Source organism: Diplotaxodon limnothrissa, linkage group LG15 (genome assembly GCF_057381915.1).
Source record: "Diplotaxodon limnothrissa isolate DT_005_m linkage group LG15, D_limnothrissa_male_GT1.1, whole genome shotgun sequence".
Classification (NCBI taxonomy): domain Eukaryota; kingdom Metazoa; phylum Chordata; class Actinopteri; order Cichliformes; family Cichlidae; genus Diplotaxodon; species Diplotaxodon limnothrissa.
The window spans coordinates 18,270,073-18,290,895 of NC_140610.1; the positions used below are offsets into that span (position 1 = coordinate 18,270,073).

The 20,823-nt window shown below is 37.8% G+C and overlaps 2 protein-coding genes across 4 annotated transcripts; one reads left to right on the forward strand and one right to left on the reverse strand.

Moving 5' to 3' along the window:
• Positions 1-475: 475 nt before the first annotated feature.
• On the reverse strand, positions 476-2,683 carry knstrn (kinetochore localized astrin (SPAG5) binding protein). 2 transcript variants are annotated; one of them, XM_085373362.1, is made up of 8 exons: positions 2,662-2,683; positions 2,452-2,569; positions 2,150-2,179; positions 1,960-2,059; positions 1,205-1,319; positions 1,053-1,114; positions 691-765; positions 476-604 (listed from the first exon to the last, which is right to left on the reverse strand). In XM_085373362.1, exons 1-8 carry the CDS (start codon positions 2,681-2,683, stop codon positions 476-478), a joined length of 651 nt encoding a protein of 216 aa, XP_085229488.1. The 2 variants fall into 2 exon arrangements, with proteins under 2 accessions (XP_085229488.1, XP_085229487.1); XM_085373361.1 differs by having other exon boundaries at positions 2,452-2,587.
• Positions 2,684-5,437: 2,754 nt separating this feature from the next.
• On the forward strand, positions 5,438-16,578 carry knl1 (kinetochore scaffold 1). 2 transcript variants are annotated; one of them, XM_085373131.1, is made up of 31 exons: positions 5,438-5,466; positions 5,596-5,632; positions 5,712-5,771; positions 5,878-5,960; positions 6,039-6,094; positions 6,179-6,203; positions 6,313-6,353; positions 6,443-6,495; positions 6,617-7,283; positions 7,596-7,648; positions 7,848-8,235; positions 8,645-8,682; positions 8,816-9,407; positions 9,565-9,617; positions 9,921-12,143; positions 12,231-12,345; positions 12,468-12,526; positions 12,619-12,717; positions 12,812-12,927; positions 13,511-13,601; positions 13,814-13,930; positions 14,055-14,142; positions 14,452-14,514; positions 14,610-14,649; positions 14,772-14,876; positions 14,968-15,068; positions 15,275-15,334; positions 15,491-15,600; positions 15,923-16,044; positions 16,172-16,297; positions 16,482-16,578. In XM_085373131.1, exons 1-31 carry the CDS (start codon positions 5,438-5,440, stop codon positions 16,576-16,578), a joined length of 5,907 nt encoding a protein of 1,968 aa, XP_085229257.1. The 2 variants fall into 2 exon arrangements, with proteins under 2 accessions (XP_085229257.1, XP_085229258.1); XM_085373132.1 differs by having other exon boundaries at positions 8,816-9,401.
• Positions 16,579-20,823: the final 4,245 nt, after the last annotated feature.

The following is a 20,823-nucleotide window of genomic DNA, read 5'->3' on the forward strand; positions in this document are numbered from 1 at the left end:
TTAATTTGTCTTGGAAGCAATGAACTTTGATAGTTTGAGAAAAATCAATAGAATAAACTTTTGTCCTTCTTTTAGCCATTTTAAACTGTTAATAGTTTTATAGCTCTAGTCAAGTACTAAAGACTATAATAGCCATGACTACTAACTGGCCATATCTCCTGGCAAAGGATGTACCTCAGGTTGCACTTGGTAGCAGGTGAGTGCCTTGAACTGCTGCTTCTGATGTGTGAACGGGTGAATAAGAGACACACTGCCTCTATACAAGTGCCAGTCCCTCTTAAAAAACAAAACAAAAACACAAATTGGGTGACATTAAATTTTGTACACTGACATAAGAAGGAATGTGGAACGTGTGGAAATGGTTCTTTATTCAGTTTCACTCACACTGCCATAGAAATACATATCTGCAAATATATATACACAACGTTTACTCTTTAAATGGACACAATTTAAATTAAGAAATCAATGAAAATGTTCAGAGTAGAAGAGCTTCCGCTTCTTTGAGAGCTCTTTCCAGTTCAGCTGCTTCAGAGGAAAAGTTCTCCCTTTCTTGAACCATTTGTTCTCGTGCCTCCTTGAGGCCTCTCATCGTTTCCTGGATTTCCTAAAGGTTGTAAAAATAATTAAAAATAATAAATAAAACGTAACTTTTAGTGACCTGTTACTTTCACTGAGCAGAGTTTTACTCACCTCTAGTCGAGCACGTTGCTGTGACGCAATATCACCAAAGGCCTTTATTTCATTCAGCAGGTCTGCAGAGATGCTCTGAAATACAAGGAGTAAATATTTTAACCTGGTGTTTCTGTAAATGATTATATAAATCCTGTGGGTGTCTACAATACATGTATATTGGGTGCATTTATAATATTTGTTCTTTATTTGCACATTTATTTTTGCATGAAACAAACTAATAAGTGCATGCTTCTGGTGTTCCTTTATATTCCAGCTTGCGGTTATTTGCGTGAATATGATTTAAAGTTTGCTTAAATGTTTAACGAATAAAACCCAAGTGTAAACATATCATAATGTAAAGTGAAATCAAATAAACATACCATAACCTCTTTCCTCTGACTTTCATTCTGCCGTGCAGTGTCTCCAACTCTTTCGCCCAATACTAAGAATGAAAGATGTATTTCTGTTAAGTCTCTTACAGAAACCACTGAAGAAACTGAAACTGATAAATATATTTTTGTATTTTTTCTACCTGGGTCTATTTTGGCAGTAATCAGAAGAGCATGGCAGTCTTTCAGGTTTTTCTGAACCTCTGCATTCTCTTTTTGAAGGTCACAGCACTGCAGCTCCAGCTTAGCTACTCTTTGCTGTAATAGGAAAATGAATTCAGAATTAAATAGAATATGGTAAAAAGATAACACAGAAGGGCTGTTCAGCTGTGGCTGATACCAAACATGGCATTTATTCCGCTTGGGTTTTTGGTGTCTTTTGTGTCAGATCCATCCATGAAGTAGCCCTTTTGCATTTTCTCCTATAAACTTGTACCAGATAATGTTAAAGAGGACAGATGCATAAAGAAAAGAATAGGAATTAAGAGAGTAAGTAGCAGCCAGGTGCTGCTAATAAATGCACTTAACCGAGCACCAGTTTTAGTGCTCAGTTAAGTGCCAAAAACAAAACCTAATCAAAACAAGGGCTACACCTTAGATTCTGTAGGCCTGAAATAATCATATTTTAAACGATAAAGCTCATGACAGCACAATTTTGAAGAAAAGAAAAAAAAGAAGCATAAACTGGTTCATACAACAGGACAACAATCCAAAGCATAGCAGTATCTACAGCATCTACAACAGAATGGCTAAAAAAGAAAAGATTGTTCAAAGCAGTCAAAAGTTCAACTTCAACCTGATTTGAATGGTATGGTGGAACCTTAAGAGAGCTGTGCATAAACCAAAAGCCCACAAACATCAGTGGGCAGTCATGTGTGGTAGCGATTACTTTCTATACCTGTGTGTCTGTGAGGTTTTTCGCCAGCTCCTCATTGGCAGCAATCAAACATTGATTTTGCTCTTTGAGCTCTGCTTGTTGTCCATATCTAGTGAAGACTCTATGAAAATGTGCATCAAAGTTGTTAGGAAAAAAAGCAAAAACCAACAGGCTTAAACAATACCCATGTTAATGATTATGAAAGACTCACGCCTTCTGAACTTTAGGAGCAACATTTTTCCTAAAAGACAAAAAAGTGAAACAAAATTAGAATTCAGCAGATCTAAAGTCTGGCATGTACTAAGAGAATATACACATTTAGGCTTACTAGCAAACGTTTGATAGTCTTTACACTACATGATGCTGAATAGGTAAGCCAGGAAATTATCAGGCACAGTTTTGTTACCACAGTTGACTCCTAACATCACTAGGGAAACATTGAGATGCATGCACTTGGTAACCTTTATTGTTCTCATACAACTGTGACCATTCTACCTGGTCATAATTTGTTACCTTGGTGCATTTTCTTTATGTGGTTTAAGGACACCATCTGGTCTCTGGGCAGCAGTGCTTGTTGTGGGTGCAGTTGCTGTGTCTTTGGATTCTTGTTTATGACTGTTTTTCTTTGTTTCTGTAGATGGGTGTATACCTGGAAGAATGACAGTTGTTAACAAAATTAAAGTAATCCATTGAAATAACTAGAAAAGTTCAAATTCACCTCACCTCTTGGAATTTTTGAAGACATGACTGTTCCTAAAAAGTATAATGTCAGCAATAATAAAAGGCACCTGCATGGGAAAAACAACACAAGACAGTAAGACCGTATTTGTATCCTGGGTGTTTTCATTTCTTTTTTTCACTAAGATGTTGTATAACAGTAAAATAAAATTAACTGCTGTAAGAGGTTGTTGTTGGGTTTGTTTCGCATTCAGGCTACTCTAAAATCTTGCGACTGAGGTATGTAACAATAAACTTTCAATGAATGTAGACCAGGAGTGGGGAACTCCAGGTCTCAAGGACCAGTGTCCTGCAGGTTTTTGATATCACCCTGGGTCAACACACCTGAATCAGTTTCAGTTTTATTTGTCATATGCAAGTTAGCACAGGATCAACATTGCAATGAAATGTGTTTTATGAGCAGCAGTCACTCAGCAGCATGATACAGTGGGAGAAAATATAATAAAATAAAATAAAATAGAAAAATAGTAAGGAGCAAAATATTAGAGAGACATGGTAAAAGAGAAAAAAATTTCCCACGTGTGGGACTAATAAAGGTTATCTTATCTTATCTTATCTTAATATATATGCATCTATAAATATATGTACACTAGTGATTAAATAAGAAAATCTTGAAAAGAAATATGACGGGAGGAATGAGCAGCAGAAAATTACAGTGTTGCACTTTTAAATATAAATATCAATAACAATAAAGTGGAGTGACCAGTGCAGATTAACAGAGTACTTGTGAAGCTGCAGGGTAGCTTCTGAGTGCTGTGTTGTGTGTGTTTAAGTGTTGTGGTTGAGGTGTCGTATGGCTTGGTGGTAAAAACTGTTTTTAAGTCTTGTAGTCCGAGCAGACAGGCTCCTGTAACGTCTGCCAGATGGTAACAAGGAGAACAGCTGATGTGCTGGGTGGCTGTGGTCCTTGATGATGCTGTGTGCTTTACGGAGGCATCGCTGGAGATAAATGTCCTGAATGGCAGGAAGCCTCATGCCAGTGATCTGCTCTGCTGCCTTCACCACCCTCTGTAGTGATTTACGGCTGCTGGCAGAGCAGCTTCCGTACCAAACTGAATCAAATGATTACTTCATTACCAGGCCTCTGGAAAACTTCAAGTCATATTGAGGAGGTAATTTAGCTATTTGAATCAGATGTATTGGATCAAGGACACATCCAAAACCTGCAGGACACCGGTCCTTGAGGCCTGGAGTTCCCCAATCCCTGATGGAGACAGCAAAGACTACATAAAACTCTAAACTATCTGGATATCAGTCATGTTAAACTACTTAAATCAGAAGTCTGACAAACTGACCAGATAATTCAAAAATCGATGCGTTTTATTTAAGTTTATTTATTTCTTCACCGCAGCCTCACTGAGATCCCTCTAGGGGAGCTTGACACATAAAACTCTGTTAAAACGACCGACCTCTATGGAAAAATAGATATCGGTCGTAGTTTCTTCAATACTCAACAAATCAAAAAAGCAGTACTTAAATAATAGTCGCTTACTGAATGTGATCTAGGTAATTAGCACAATATCAATGCTTACCTTTAAGGACACTAAGTATGCAAGCTGAATTCTCAACAGACAAATACCAGTTGACAATTTTTAAAAACGTCCCGCCCTCTGCGACCATTTCCGGTTTTAACGTTATTTCCTGTGTAAATAAAATAAATTTTCAGTAATTGTGTTCCTCAAAAGATTTTTTTTTAATTAAGCTGAGTTATCAGTTTTAACATTTTAATTGACAGGCTGTTGTTAACTACACTCCAGTTATCTAAATAAAAATTAAGCTACAGACGGACCTCAGTGCGCACGCGTGAAGGCGGCTAAATTCAAAACTCAAGACGTTAGCATCGAGACTTGTTCACATTAGCTTCAAAATTGTTACGTATCGTATGCAATGTGGTTGAAGATAAACGACTTGAAAATGGTTTCAAGTTAGTTAAGAAGTAATAATAAAAAACGTATTTGTCTTAGAACGCCGCAACATCACAATCAACAATAGCAAGGTAAGCGCCGTAATGCTTCTTTGGTGTTCGGTTGTTTTCTTGTTTGATTACGTGAATGGGAAGCTAATAGTAACGTCAGAGTTAGTGGTTATCGGTTTGTCTATTTAAAATATGATTTTTACAAGGGGAAATGCAGAACGCTGCCTAGCTTTGTTTATTATTTCAAATAAGTTACGTTAGCAGTATTTATCGAGCTGCATTTGTTCATAAGGTCTTGGTAAATTGAATGACAGTGTAGTGGTGGTTTCCCATTTCATGGCTGCTGGAGAACAGTGGCGTTACTTTTGCACACCTGACAGGTGTGGCGTAGTAACTTTAAGTTTTCAATTTTTTTTAAAATCAAGGTTGTAACTTACGGTCATGTGAAAAAGAAAGTTTGCACAGGACTCTGTGCAACTACACACCGAGATTCAGGAGCTTCCAGAACCACCTTAGCAGCAATAACTGTTTGTTGGCATTTGTTCATGTACAGCTCATAAGGTCTTACCCCAGCATTTCATTCTGCTTAATAAAGTCTTTTAAACTTTGTTAAACAGTGGTGAATTTATTGTAATTATTGTCAAATAAAACCATTGCCACTACTTTAGAAACAATTGTTTTTGTGTCCAAAGATAATGCTTCATTTTTACACTTATCATGTCTGCTAATCCCAAATACCCAGGACAAATTAAAAATGCTTCTTAAGCAACATTTTGGGTTTCAGGAAGACACTGCAGAAACAATGATTTCTATATAAAGCATTATTTTATATTCGTACAGTTGACGATGGAGCCTCTGGATCCTCCAAAAAATAAGTGAGTGCGAAATTACTGTATTAAATAAAAAGGACATTGATATCGAGGCATTCCTACTTTACACCTTATGTTAACAAATGTATTGTGATATTTATGTAATAGTTTTATTGTTCATGCTTTGTGTTACAGTGAAGGCAGTGGATTTTCAAGGCGCCGCCTTTCCTCGGTAAGTATCTTAATCAGAGGTGTGATTTTATTTATTTCTGTACAAATGAACTAAACTGTTTGCACCTTGTAATTTTCAGATTTTAAAAGCACCACGGAAATCAGCCAGGTTCCCTGACCAAGATCAGCAAGAAAATGTGGTAAACAGAGAGTCTGATATAAGATTTCCAACTGCCTGTGGCAGTAGACACCCTTAAGGTTTAAAAATTAAAAAGTGGTGATATAATTTAGCCTTTTTCCTCTTAGGTGGAACGTGTCAAACCAGTGGAAAAGAGGAATTCAAGACGAGTCAGTTTTGCCCCTGCTAATGACGTCCTTCTGTTTTCTAAGTGAGACACGAAGAAATGCTCCTTTTACAAAAAGTACCTAACCACAAGTTGACCTAATCAGCGCTTCTCTCTTTATAGGGATGTCAAAAATGCCTCCCCTGTCCGAAGCCCTTTGCAAGAAATAATAACAGCAAGTATGTAATGTAGTATTATGTATAAGAATGTAATTTTTAAAACTTTTTGTAATTTTTATAATTATATTGTATGTTATTCTACAGCAGGAGCAACAACCACACAAAATAGGTAAGGTGAAATGAGCTATTAAGGTCCAGCCTGTCATGTGAATTTCAAGTCTTATCACAAAGAGTCAAATAAATCTCTCACATAAATGCTTTGGATTTTTTTGTACAAGGGTGCAAGAGGGAGTCACTGAAGATGGGAGTGAAATAATTGGTAGGATCATTGTTTTCAATGTACTGTCCACATTATCTGTTAGATAGTTATAGAGATTGCTGTTACTAAATTCAGGTCTCCAAATGTAGGTATGGAAACTCTTTTGAATGCTCCTCTACATGTTTCCCAACAAAAGGATAAGGTAAATTTGAAGTCGATATTTGCATTTATTACATTATTATAATGCTTAATAATAGCAGAAGTATTTTAACTTAACATTTGTTGTTCCCATTAACTGACCAAAGGTTGTTTACCTTTATTAGGCCACTGGAGATGACTTTGGGGAAAAAACAATGATGTTTTCCACAGAAGATGCAGCCATGGACATGACCCAAAGCCACACTATAAATATTGCTGCAGACATACCTGAAGATATACCCCTTCACAAGTATGACATTTTCCCAGTTCTTGGAGAAAATCGCTTGATAAATGATAAAGCCACAGTCCCACCACTATCCACAGGCAGAAATGTCGATGTAAGCACATCATTGTCATGTTTGGATCCTGGATTTGAAAACTTCCTTGCAAGTCTGTCTAAACCAAGTGGCCAGAGCACTAATGCTGTAAACATAACGATGACTCTTCCTGCTGAAGCATCCTCTGAAGAAACAAAAGGCTCCCTGGTCCAGATTAAAACACAAAGGCCTAATTTGGATAAAGAAAATCAAGTTCCAGTGTCCGTTTCTGCTGTGATGGAGAAGACACCACATAACACCAGGAAAACTGGAGAATCCTCCTACAGGAGTGCACTCTGTCCAGAAGATGATGTGAGCATGGATATGACTGAAGCCCAGACAGGTCGCATCCTGGGAGTCTGTGATGATGACGATAATCCTTTCCAGTGTCTTTTTCCTACTCAAGACATGTACACCCACTCACAGATGAAACGGCAGCAGAGCAGTAAAGCATCAGGATTAACCAACCCAAAAGGTATCACATTTATGTCTGTCACTCAAATTAAAGGACAACTCTTCAGCATTTATACATCAGCTTATAAGTGATAAGAAGAAAATATGGGATGCCAAGCAGAGACGACAAATTTGTGTTCTGCCACGGTTCCTTTAATGTAGACCATTTTTCATAAATATCTTGTCGTCTAGGCTCACAACTTTATGAAAGTCTAATACTAGAGCAAGGAAATTATCCCTGTATGCATTGTATGAATTTTATGCTTCATCAGTTTTAATGCTAATTGAATGGAATTTCAAATGGCCTTAATTTCATTTCACTTTTAATTATCAGATAAAGTGTCCTTGATAAATCCTCTCGTACCTGCTCCTCATCAAAGACATAAGGTAAGTTTGGCATTTCTTTTTTTTAAACTTTGCTTTTAGATGAAATAGAACATATAAGCAAGTCATGCATGGGAGGTTTTGTCTTTAGTTGCTCGTAACATAGTATAGATTTAAAATGTTGTCTTTGAATGCTAATAATTGTTATTTCAAAGTAAAGTTTTGGTTGGCATGTAGTAATTGTTTGTGTTCTGTTCTTCAGGTGAGCTCTGATGCGAAAAACGAATGCAGAGAGAAGACAGTAGTGTTTGCTGCAGATGACGAGTTTATGGACATGACTGGGTGTCACACAGTAAACATCGCCTGTGGTCCCTTGGTTCCAGAGGAAAAATCAGCAGATATTGATAAAGAAAACTTGCCACTAAATACCACTCAAAATGTTAGAGAGCCTTTTAAAGCCGTTATCATCTGTCCTGAACTAAGCATGGATATGACAGAAGCTCAAACTGGCCACGTTTTGGAAGGTGTGCAGGACGATCCTTTTCAGTTTCTTTTTCCACCACAAGACATGTACACCCACTGTCTCAAGAAAGCAGATGGTACTTCAGGACAGCGGATAAGTGAAGCACTCAAATCATCTAACCATAAAGGTAAGGTGCTGTTCGAACCCTGTTGTTTCTGAGAGGGGGGAAAAGGGTAATCTAAAGTGAGGAGGAGCTTAAACACAATTTCAGACAGTAGATGAATTTAATTGCTGAACCAAGACCTATTGTAAGAGAGGGGGGAAAAGCAAAACTGAACTGTAATCCATACAAAGTTACTCTACCAGAGCTTAAGAATAAAAAAAGGAAATGACAGAAACTTTAAATCTTCGTTTCAGGTCATGTGAATGCTTTTGTATTTAATTTCCTGAAATTTATTTTCCAAAACAGATTCTCCTTTATTTATTTATTTATTTATTTATTTATTTTCAACCAGTTAATTAATGATTTCACTAGTTTTGCAGTGTTCTGGTTTCTTTAGCTAATCTATTTATTTATTACCCATTTCCACATTTAGGCATTGAAGCTTCATCTTCAAAGGCACTAAAAAATCAGGTGAGATTAAATATTTTCCCCTTTTATTTTTCAACGCAATACTTGTTCTAGCTGGTCTGGAAGATAGAACATATTGCCAAATCAAGGTTGATATTTTGCTGTATACTCAAAGTATTTCCTTTCCCATCCACAGAACAAACCTGACATTGAGAACAACTACAGCGAGAAAACAGTGAGATTTTCTGCAGATGATGCCTGTATGGATGTGACACGAAGTCACACTGTAAATATCCACCAGTTGCAAGTACAGTCTGACCAAAATTTTGACTTTTTACCTGCTAAAGAGAAAACTTTAAGATTCACTCCAGATGACGGTATTATGGATAAGAATTATGGCCTCACTACCAACACTGCCAGTAATTCAGCATCCAATTCAGTAAATTCTGAGAAGAAACAAGACCGTCAAATATGTGATCTGCCTAGGAACACATCTTTGTCAGCACATAGTTTGGATCCAGGGTCAAAAAACCTTACAGCTTCCTCCAGCATTAATCCTATGATTACTAAAATGAATTCTAATGGAAATGCAGTATGTCCCAAAGCAGACATAAGCATGGACATGACTGAAGCTCAAACTGGCTACATTTTGGAAGGGGATGCAGGCACAGCTACAGATGCCCGTCTTCAGGATCATTTTCCCACGCAAAGCATACACGCCCAAAGTGGTAATGTCAGAAAAGCTGACTGGCAGAACAGTAAAGCAACTGGATTATCAAGCTGTAAAGGTATGAAAACGGCAAAGTTATTGGGCTTTTTTGTTTGTTTTGTTTTTTTTACATAGAAAATGTACAGAGTGCCTCAGTTAAGTTTTAATAATTATTATATATTGAAGTTATGGTCAGGTAGCTGTTTCTCACTCAGTTTTACCATGTCCACCTTAAGGTAAAGAAAACTTCCTGAAGACTTCTGGAAACACAAAGGTGCAAAGACAGCAGGTGAGCATAAACATGTCTTGATCTTTTTGTGGTTAGTTTTATTCAGGTATCTGCACCAAATAATGCCTTTGTTTTAACAAAGGATCAAATAAATTTAAAGAGACAGGGTCATTTTGGTCAATATTTGCTTTACATTAAAGGCATTTGTTTTATTTTTATCAAGTTTATATGGTTTCAGTAAGACATTTTAATTTTACTACAAACCTGAGATGTCATAAAAAGTCAATCAAATAGTGAGGCCTCTGGTCTGTGTGGAAACATATCTTCATGAACACATGTGCTCTGCTATACTGTCTTTCTCAGGTTAAGCTTGATGTGGACAATGACTGCAAAGAGAAGACAGTGGTTCCTGTTAATGATGCCCTTATGGAAGTTACACAAAGTCTCACAATGAACATTGTCAGTGATTTAGAACTGCAGTCTCACCAAGACACAGGCCTCTTACCTGCTAATGGAGAAAAGACAGTGAGGTTCAGTATACATGATGCTGCCATGGAGGTGACACGAAGTCACACGGTGAACATTGCCACCAACCTAAACCTGCAGTCAGATCACAATTCAGACCTTTTACCTCCTCTTGGAGAAAAAACTGTGAGGTTCGGTACAGATGATGCTGCCATGGATGTGACACGAAGTCACACGGTGAACATTGCCACCAACCTAAACCTGCAGTCAGATCACAATTCAGACCTTTTACCTCCTCTTGGAGAAAAAACTGTGAGGTTCGGTACAGATGATGCTGCCATGGAGGTGACACGAAGTCACACGGTGAACATTGCCACCAACCTTAACCTGCAGTCAGATCACAATTCAGACCTTTTACCTCCTCTTGGAGAAAAAACTGTGAGGTTCGGTACAGATGATGCTGCCATGGAGGTGACACAAAGTCACACGGTGAACATTGCCACCGATGTAAAGTTGCTGTCAGATCACAGTTTACCTCTCAATGTAGAAAAAACTGTGAGGTTCAGTACAGATGATGCAGCGATGGATATGACACGAAGTCACACTGTAAAGATTGCCACTGATTTTGACAAGAAGTTACATCAAAATGTGGATTTTCCACCTACCTCCGAAGAAAAAACGGGGAGGTTCAATGCAAATGATGGAGCAATGGATATGACAGAGTGCCTCACTGAAAGTATTCCAAGTGTTTCTGCACCATACCTGGTTCTACCATTGCAAAAGGTTCTGCCCATCCAGGAAATCCAGGGTTTTTCTTTTAAAGTAGAGAAATCAAATAGTGAAGCCTGTGGTCTGCGTGGAAACATATCTTCATCAGCACATGATTTATATCAAGAATTTAAAAACTTGTCAAACACAAGTGACCCATGGACTGATATTAAATCACAGGACAATGATATACCATCCCCTCAAAAAGCTACTGACCCAAGGGACATACTGATACAGCTTAAAACACAGAAACCTGCTATGAATACTGAAAGTGAAGCTCCAGGTTTGGTTTCATCTTTCATAAAGAAGCCAGTAAGTACAACCATGATGGACTGTACAGAAATCAATTTGAGCATGGATATGACTGAAGCTCAAACAGGATGCATTTTGGGTCAGACGTGCACAGATGACCCCCTTCAGCGCCTGTCCTCCACACAAGATCCCAATTCAGACCATTTGCGGCAAACTGGGATTGCATCACAGAGGAGTGGTGATTTGGGGTTATCCAATCCTGATGACCAGGAAATTATGAATGTGCCAGATTCTCTTAACTCAAATGAAAGGGAGAACACAGAAGAACCTGAACCAAGAACTACAGCTTGTCTGATATCACAGGATATGGAAAGTTCACCCAAGGTTCCTGGAAAGGATGTGGATGCATTGTGCTCACGAAAGTCTAGACGAATCAGTTTAGCTGATATTCAGTCAAAAGTAAGGCGTTTGAGTCACATGATAAGTGCAGCTCCCAGTGCAGTCGTAACTGATAACTGCACTGCACCTTTGCATCATTTGGAACAAGACCTGGGGAAAAACTCAAAAGATAAAACGTTACCTGTCACTATGGCAGAACCAGAAGCTGAAATGGAATTGGTAAACACTGAAGACAATGCACGAGCTCAGTGTTTTATAGAAGCAGAGCATCCCAGTGATGCTATTACTACAACTCCTTTCAGCTCAAAGACCAAACAGCTTATGTCAAGAATCTCACTGGGAGGCTTTAAGCCGAAACTGCCCCAAAAATGCAAACCTGATGAGTCAAAGAGAGTGAAATCTTCAGGAGACCATACAAAGACGATCACCGTCAACGTTGCCAAGGAGCTGAACAACTTTGATGATGATGTTAGTGATATTTATGATGAAGAGCTGGGTAGTTATGAAGATATGTCAGAAGCACTGGACACTAGGAGTCCTCAGAAAAGTCAAGAGTTCAACATGGTCGAGCCTTTAGAGAACACTGTGTTTGAAGAAGATGTCATTAGCCCTGTTCATGGACAAAAGAGACTTCTGCCAGAAGATAAAACTAATGTGGAGGATCAAAAGAGAATGAAAACATCCTGTGTGACTGTTGAAGTGGTAGGTCAGCTTTCTCTGTTTTACGTAATTTACCTTTAATATGGTTTCTTTTATCCCATGTGTTTTGTTTCTTCTTGTGCATTGCAGTCAGAGGTCATAGAGTGTGACAGTAATATTACTACAGCTCGTACGACTACACAGACAATAGATTCCTCCAGCAATCACACAGCCAGCATCAAATGTGAAACTGCATCTGAGTCAAGTAAGTTCTTATCTTTGACGTTGATGGGCATCATTAAGATCTTGTATTCCTGATTGAAATAATGTTTCCTTTTACACTATTATTATTAAATATCTTTGTTTTCTTTTGGTTTTGTTTTTTAGCTTTTAAACACAGCTTGTTTGAATCTCAGCTTGAAGACAGTGCTGTTGATGTGCAGATGGTAAGAAGTTTTATTTTTAAAAATTGATTTATTTGAAATCTGAAAATGTGCACTAGCCTCATATTTGACTGCATTCGATGCCTTGATTACAGAAACTCAAAGATGGCACCATAACGGTCTTGGAGTTCTTTAAACTCTTCGGCATTGACTTTGTCATCCATAATCCTCGGGAGAGTGTCCTTCCTGGCAGAGTAGGTCAATCTTCTGTGTTAAAAACTACTTCCCCATTATATATACACAAAAAAAATATTATGTTATAGTGACTTCTTTTTGTTGTTTTTTCAGTTTTTGTCAGACACAGAGGCCTCACCAATGGATTTACTGAAAGACCAACATATCAGTCGTCCTAAACAGATGGTTTATGAGACGGATGTCTTTAACCTCAACGAAAAGGTTGAAGGGTATGTGCACTTCAAGTTTTATAACATATACTGTACACATGATTAAACCTACAGAAATATGCTGAAAACATTAAGTAGTTAAATACATTTATTCATCTAAACTTGTGGTTTAGATCAGCGGTCCCCAACCTTTTTTGCACCATGTTTGACAATATTTTCACGGACCGGCCTTTAAGGTGTCCTGGATAAATACAACAAAATAAAACCAGTACCGGTACCAAAAAAAGAAAATTTATTCATAACACACGGGGTAAGACCCAGAGAAACTGAGTGTAACCATAAAAACAATTTAAAAATTAACGTTAAAAACCCTGAAAACCATAAAATTCACACCTGAGTCTCAACACTCACAGCCCGGTACTAAACGACTCACGGACTGGTACCGGTCCGTGGCCCGGGGGTTGGGGACCACTGGTTTAGATGAATTGCGCTGTATCGCTGTAAACTGACAAAATCACAAGGAAAAACTGGGTGTAGCTTACAAACACAATTATAACTCATTAGAAATTGTACAATTCTTTTTATGTTTAATCTCATACGTTACAATTGAAGTTTAAAAACATGTCTGTTTTGTTCTTTCTAGGCTGAAGGTGCGAATGCAGGATCTAAACAAACCTCTTAATACTGTCAATAGATCTTTGTGGGAGGACATGAGATATGCTTCAGATAAAGAGGTATTAGTCAAAGTTTTTTTTTTTTATGTGATATGTTTACATTTATTTGGGCAGGATGAACATTAAGTAATTTACAGTGTATATTTTTTTAATTGCAATGCATTTTATTTAACTTTATTTAGCTATTGGCCTTTGCTGTGCGCTTGTGTGTGACATGAATTTGGCATCTGTTCCCACAATTCACCCAATGCGGCGTTTGTTTGAATCAACAGCTGAAATCTTTCGGTGCTAAACTAAAGGAGAGAAATAACTTCTTCAGAAAAACAAGCAAAGTTCAGTCACATGAACTGAAGGAGGTTCTGTACTCAAATCTTTTGCAGGCGAATCTGGTAAGAACTTCCACACATTTAGAAAAAAACACTAAAATGCAAAATTGGGGACTTCTTTGAATGCAAAATGAAATTGACATTGTTTTGTTTTGGGGTTTGTTTTTTGTTTTGGTTTTGTTTCCAGGAGGAGCAGCAGAAGTTAAGAGGAAGAATTCAGGAAGCAGATGAGATGATAAAAACTCTGGATGACTGTATTTGTGAATTAGAAACAGGTATAGCTACTTTGAAAACATGACTTTCCTGTTTGTGATATACCACAGAGTTTGCTCGTTTTGTAGATATTAACTAATGTTTCAGTCACTAACATATGTATTTCTCTATCGTTTGGCTGTTGCTAGATGAAATCGATCGCAAAGATGGTGCTGCACCGCAAATCTCTATGTGATTGCTTTTGTTGCTGGCACATTTCCAAAGTTGTCAGTAGTTTTGATGGAAGATGATGACCTGTTAGCAAACCTTTCTCTGGGGGCACAAGTAGGTTGGATGTGTTGCTCTAGCCTAACATATTCTCCTTCATTTAGAATTTGCTGCAGTTGAAGAAAAAGGGTTTGAAGACAAACCAAGTCTGAAGTCGCTGCAGGAAGGTAACTTAATACAGTTTCATCTATTTGTTTTTTATTTTACGTCAGTTTAATTGAATAAGTCCTAAGTGCCTTTACTGGTTCATTTTGTTTAACAGAAATGAAGAGAGTCACTGAGACGACGGCTGATAATGAGAGGTCGGTTAAAATTAACTATCCTTTTTTCTTCTTCTTCGTTGAATTATGCAGTGAATGTTGAGAATTACCAGTTTTGAGCGGTCTCGTTTATTTCTTCTTTGTTTTCTTTGTTCCTGCTAAAGACAAATACCTGAACTAGAGATGCAGAAGAAGCAGAATTCAAGTAAAGTCAAAAGGCTTCGAGCTGAAACGAGGAACCTGGAGATTCATATGGGCCTTCTGAATATGTCAGTACCAGGAACATTTTTTACAGCTTTAGACCAGTCCTGTAAACAAATATGATAACGCAAAACTGGTTTTGTACATTGTTTACATCAGGATGAATGAATGGAAGCTCAGAGAAATGAGGGACAACTGCAGAGTCTTCACTTTCCTCCATGAGACCATGCATCTGCAGCTGGTGTTTGAAAAGGCCAATGGTATTTCTTTTTTTCATGTTTTCTCATACAGTTTAAAGCAGTTTCTAACAGTTGTGAATATCTTGTACTCATGGTTGCACCTCAGTCAGTAGTGTTTGCGCAAACCTTGAACAATATTAAAATTTAGATTTTGCTTAATTCTGTTGGTTTGGGGTTTTTTTTTTTTTAAGGCACACTCTAATAACTTTGTTTTTCTGCTTTTGAAGGTAATGATGCCGACACTGAGCAGAAAATAACACACATCACTTTTAAACTGGAACTCGATGGTAAGAAAATAAGTACAAGAAGCATTCTGTGATGGATGGTTATTAGATGGTTATTCTTTTCATCCTACCTGCCATGCTAAATTAATGGCCTTTGGCTACCTTTAATTGCACTTACTATGAAGAATATGTACTGAAAGCAATTATGTTTCCTACCAGATGAGAAGTCGCAGTGCCATGCACGCCTTGTTCACAAATTGGTCTCCGAGTACATTGAAGGTGAAAGTTGCTGGGTAAAGAAATACCCAACAAGAAGACAAGTACCAAAGGTAAGTGTAAATAAACACCAGATGCATACAAAGGACAGAAACAGGCTCATGTAAAATAGGTCAGATACTTAACCCCGAGTTGCTCCCAATGTGAATGCGTGTGATAAAGCACTAGAGAAAAGTGCCTGTGTTTAATTAGATCAGGCCTGTGGGCTGTTTCTCGCATACTTTTGTTGCATCTGCAGTGATCGCCCCCTGGTGGCCATTAAAACAAATGCCAGTTTAAATTACTCTGTTTTAGCTTAAGTGATGAGACCCAGAAGATGTATGTTTATTGTTTATACAGTCTGTGGTAACGTATTTTGCCTGCTGTTGTTCCCAGCTGCTCCGTGATGTCAGCCTGGTGGTGAGTCGCTGTCGTCTTCTGGGAGAGGAACTGCGTCTCCTGAAACTGTGGGGAGGGCTACGGCTGGATATACTCGACATCAGCTGCATGGACACCAAGTAAGAACTACAGTGCTTCACAGAAATAACAAATATTCCACTTTTTGATCCAAAAAAATCATTCACATCTGCATGCAGTTTTGCATTTTGCAATACTGAGGTGTATAACATTCAATTATTCTTCCAGAGTGCGCATTGTCTTCAGCACTCTGAAGAAATTTTCCAAATTTGAGGTAGTCTTTGGCATCTCTCTCATCAACCACTTCTGTGTCCTGCAAGTAGAGAGCTTTAAAAACTTAATTGGAAGCACAACGTAAGTAAAATTTTAATATAAATCAAGAAATTTAGATTTAAAAAACCTATTGTTTATTTAATGAATACTGACAGAAATTACGTTGTTTTACGGAGCATATTACTATTGAAGGTAACCGTGTCAAAGGAATAATATATTATCTTCAAGTATAACATTAAATTTTTACATTTTTGTGTATTGCTAGGATTCAACAGATTGAAGACATTGTGGCTTCGTTCACTCCCGCCAAGAACCTGCTGACAAAGACTGTCAGAGAGATTCATGAAGTGTTATTATGTTGAGACCAGGAATGAGTCCAGGATCACATTTTGATTCTAGTTGTTTGTAATTAAACTCTGTTGTACAGTATAGAGGGGAAAAACTAAAAACTTAAATTCTTTTACAAATCAAAGAATAAGTATAATGTACAGAGTCTTAGTCTGTTTCTTCTGGTGTTTGAAAGATGTGCTGTTTTGCCTTTTGCTGTACACACAAACAGTTCTCACTGTACAAATCTGTTCTGTTTCTGCAGACTTTAATGTCCCAATATGGGCAAAAAAATAAAAAGATGAATTGGCTCAAATGAAAGCTATGTTGGGAGGCAAAAGGATTTGCAAACATTGAAATCCCAACTCTTTAAAAAAAACAAAACAACAACAACCCAGCATTACTGACTGCACGATTATGGTCACTGTAGTTTAAAGCATAAAACCCTATTATTGGTGTGGTGCAGTTCCCAGAGTTGCCTCTAGATGGTGGACATTACCCATCACCTGTTGGAAGTTTTTGCTGAACCTCCCACATGTAAATATCAGTATCGCTTCATTTTGTTTATACTGAAATGATTATAAGCACATACTCTCTTTCCAGGCCTTTTTATTAGACAGCAGTAACTGTAAAATAAACATGCTTTGCATTATAATGGCTGTGCGAGTATTTTGTGCCACATTTTCACCCAATTTTCTTTGTTTGAAAATGGATCACAGTAAAGAATAAAACAGGGTGTCTGTTAAATTGGCTGAAACATGTGACACGTGCTATGATCAATAATACAAATTAAAATGTGAAATTAGATTGCAGGTGAGTAGACACCACTGAGAATAATCCATCTTCATTAAGCTTAATTTAAAATTTCCATGACCTCAAATGATTCAATAAGTCTTTGAAATGGTCAGTATTTCTAATTCTTAAACATATTTCTCAAGCATTGCAAAGGACATAGGGTAAAAACTGACTTTTGCAAAACAGCTGAACTGCAAGCTTAAATGTGCTAAAGAAAGCTCTACAAATAAGGCATCAAAATGCATCTTCCTCTGCAACTGCTGTACTTTGGTTAGACTTCGGAGGTCACTATGGGTCTGAAATATATGGTGCTCTGGTAGCTGTTGCCTTTGTTCAGTAAAAAAAATCAAGATATTTAGAAAGTTTTGTCCCACATTTCAAATGATAGTGTTTGTCCTGAAATAAAAGAAACCTTTAAGATGTTATATGTAGTTTGTAGGTAGATAGAGTATGCAGGTTATGGACCTATATTATATACTGTGTCCCTATACTTTAAGGCAGCGGTCCCCAACCCCCGGGCCTCGGACCGGTACCGGTCCGTGAGTCGTTTGGTACCGGGCCGCGAGAGTTGAGGCTCAGGTGTGAAATGTATGGTTTTCAGGGTTTTTATTGGTTTTCAGCGTTATTTTTGTTATCGTTTTTATCGTTAACTCTGTTTTCCTGGGTCTTTTCAGGTGTGTTATGAATAAATCTTCTTTTTTTCGGTACCGATACTAGTTTTATTTTGTTGTATTTATCCGTGACACCTTAAGGCCGGTCCGTGAAAATAATGTCGGGCATAAACCGGTCCGTGGCGCAAAAAAGGTTGGGGACTGCTGCTTTAAGGCATGTTTGAAGGAGAAAAAAAAATCATACTATACTCTATCTTACCAAAATTTGACTACATTTTTTTTTTTAATGAAGCATCCAGTTTAGGCTAAAGGCTGCTAAAAAGTGGAACAGAGCCAGGATCTTGCCTGATCCTGGCTCTGTTCTCAGCCAAGACATGACTGACATGGACAGTGTCCGGAGTTCATCTGAAAGGTCAAACAGCCAGAGACGAGCCTCTAAGAAGACGGATGGGGGTGGGCAATGACAGTCTACTCCCCGAGCCCCGACATCAAGGGTCAAAGTGGATGTTTCCAAACCGTCACCCTCGAGTGAGCCACAAGGGGAGATGAAGTCCTCCCTTCCTCCCCCAGGAACAACGGCTGCTGTCAAACCAAATAGAGGACAGCAACATTTGGGTCTCCTGACCTCCTGAGGGTCAACTCAATTTGATTTTAATCGATCAACCGAAGGATTTTTCATTATGTGTGTGAGCGATTCATTCGGTCATTAGATTATCATACAACACTGAGAACAGGAGCAAAGTTTTTCCTCAAGGTCACGCTTGTTATATTACGTGATTGAATTTCACTTGGTTTTCTTTTTGTTTTGCAAATACCTGAGAAGAAATGTGGCTCAGTCATTGCTTCCTTTCCTGCTTGAAAAGATTTCCTTTCTAACGTATTTACCAGTTTATTGCAGTTATGTGACCACCTTATTAGCTGTGCAATTAAGTCGTTAAAAACAGATTCCAGACTTAATGTATTATTTGATTATATGATTATGTAATTTGCTTTAAATCCTGTGACAGACTGGCAAGCTGTTCACGGTGTACCCTACCGCTCACCCTGTGCCAGTCAGGATATGCCCCCATGTGACTGACAACTGATTAAGAAAATGGATGGACTGATTGATGTTTTAAATCTTATTAGCATGGCCTTTCTTCACTGTCCATAATTATGTGTTGGATATTCCTGAAAAGTGCCTAATAATCCACTTTGCACAATTATTTACATGGGTATTCATCACTGTAATTTCAGTGTTACCCCAAAATGAAATAATGGTTACGGACAAATTCGGGTGAAAAGCAACTGAACATTTATTAAACCACCTGAAAGGTAAATAATTCAGATCAGTGGGCTTTCCTTTGTACTTAAACACATTAGAAGACTAGAGTCAACAGATCAACCAGCAGCATACAATTGATATGATGCTGCTGCTGTAATGCTCACCAGTTACCAAGCCATCAACTTTGCCACTAAATACTAACCTGATGTTTGTTTAAAGAGTAAGGCATAACCAATGTAATTCACAAACCTATGTGCTCCTCAAGAAGAAGAAACCAAAAATTAACTGGATTCAATATCTCAATACTATGAAAGTCTTAGAGCTACAGTACAGTGCTTTTTAAAACAAGAAGTCAGTCACAAAGTGCTTTACAGAGCTTTTTTTTTGTTTTTTAATCAACACGTAAGAACACGTAAGCATGAGTACAATAACACAAAAACATTATCCAAATGTCTGAATAGATGAGTTTTAAGCTAGTTTTTCAAAAATACCACAAAGTTCCAAAAAGAGTTTTACAGTGTTTCACAATTTTGGCGCTAAGGTTTGGAATGTACAGTCCCACTTAGTTTTTAGACAGATACGTAGAATAACAAAAAGGTCTACGGACTAAGGATCCAGCTTGAAGAAAAGTGGTGGGGTAGATCAAGAATATAAATGAGAGCCATTAAAAGTAAAAAACACAATTTTAAATTGATACCTAAAGCTGACCGGAAGCCAGTGCAGGCACTTTAAAACTGATGTGATATGAGAGTAAGTTAAAAGCCTCGGAGTGATGTTTTGGACAGATTGGAGGTGATTAATTAGTAATTACCACATGAAGGTGAGAACTAGAAGGGCATTTAGACACTTGGCAAATCCTCCACCAAGGATGATGCTGCTTTTTAAGTGATGCCCCTTCTTAGAGTTTTCTAGAACGTGATCGCGATCTATACCAAAATTTAAAGGGTTCGTTTTTTTGCTGAAGCACAGACATAAAAACAACACTTCGCACAAAAGTTTACTGATTTATAAAGAATTCATTAGAAAATAAAATTGTGCTTGATTGGAGATGGTCCAAGTGAACCTAAGCATACATGTTTCACATCTTTGTATGAGATACACGGTATATGAGATTAAACACTTTTTCTTTCTGGGAGACAAATATAAAGTCACATTGTGATTTTGGATGAAATTAGGTGGTAGCATGTTGTCACTGCAGGCCTAATTCTCTAAAGTGGAACATTTGGCCTCATGTGGCCTCATTCAAACCTATTTATCCTCTGATCTAGGAGCAGTATTTCACCTTAGTAACCCTATCAGTGTCCTTCACTGACATCAGAAAGACGGAAGGTTTGAGGTAATACAATTGGTTTTGGATGATGGAAAAGTTCATTGAGCGTTTATTTGTATTTAGATCTAAATGCAGCCATCTGTCAGACACACTGGAGAACTAGTCCAGAAATAAAACATGCATGAAAATGAAGAACATAAGCACTTTATTTAGGTCTGTTTTCCAAATTTCCGTAACAAGAATAGGATTGTATGTAACTTTTGTATATCCAGTTGACGGGAATGAACAAAAGGGTTAAAGGTGTTTTTGCAACAGGGGATATGTGCAGGCTTTCTGCTGC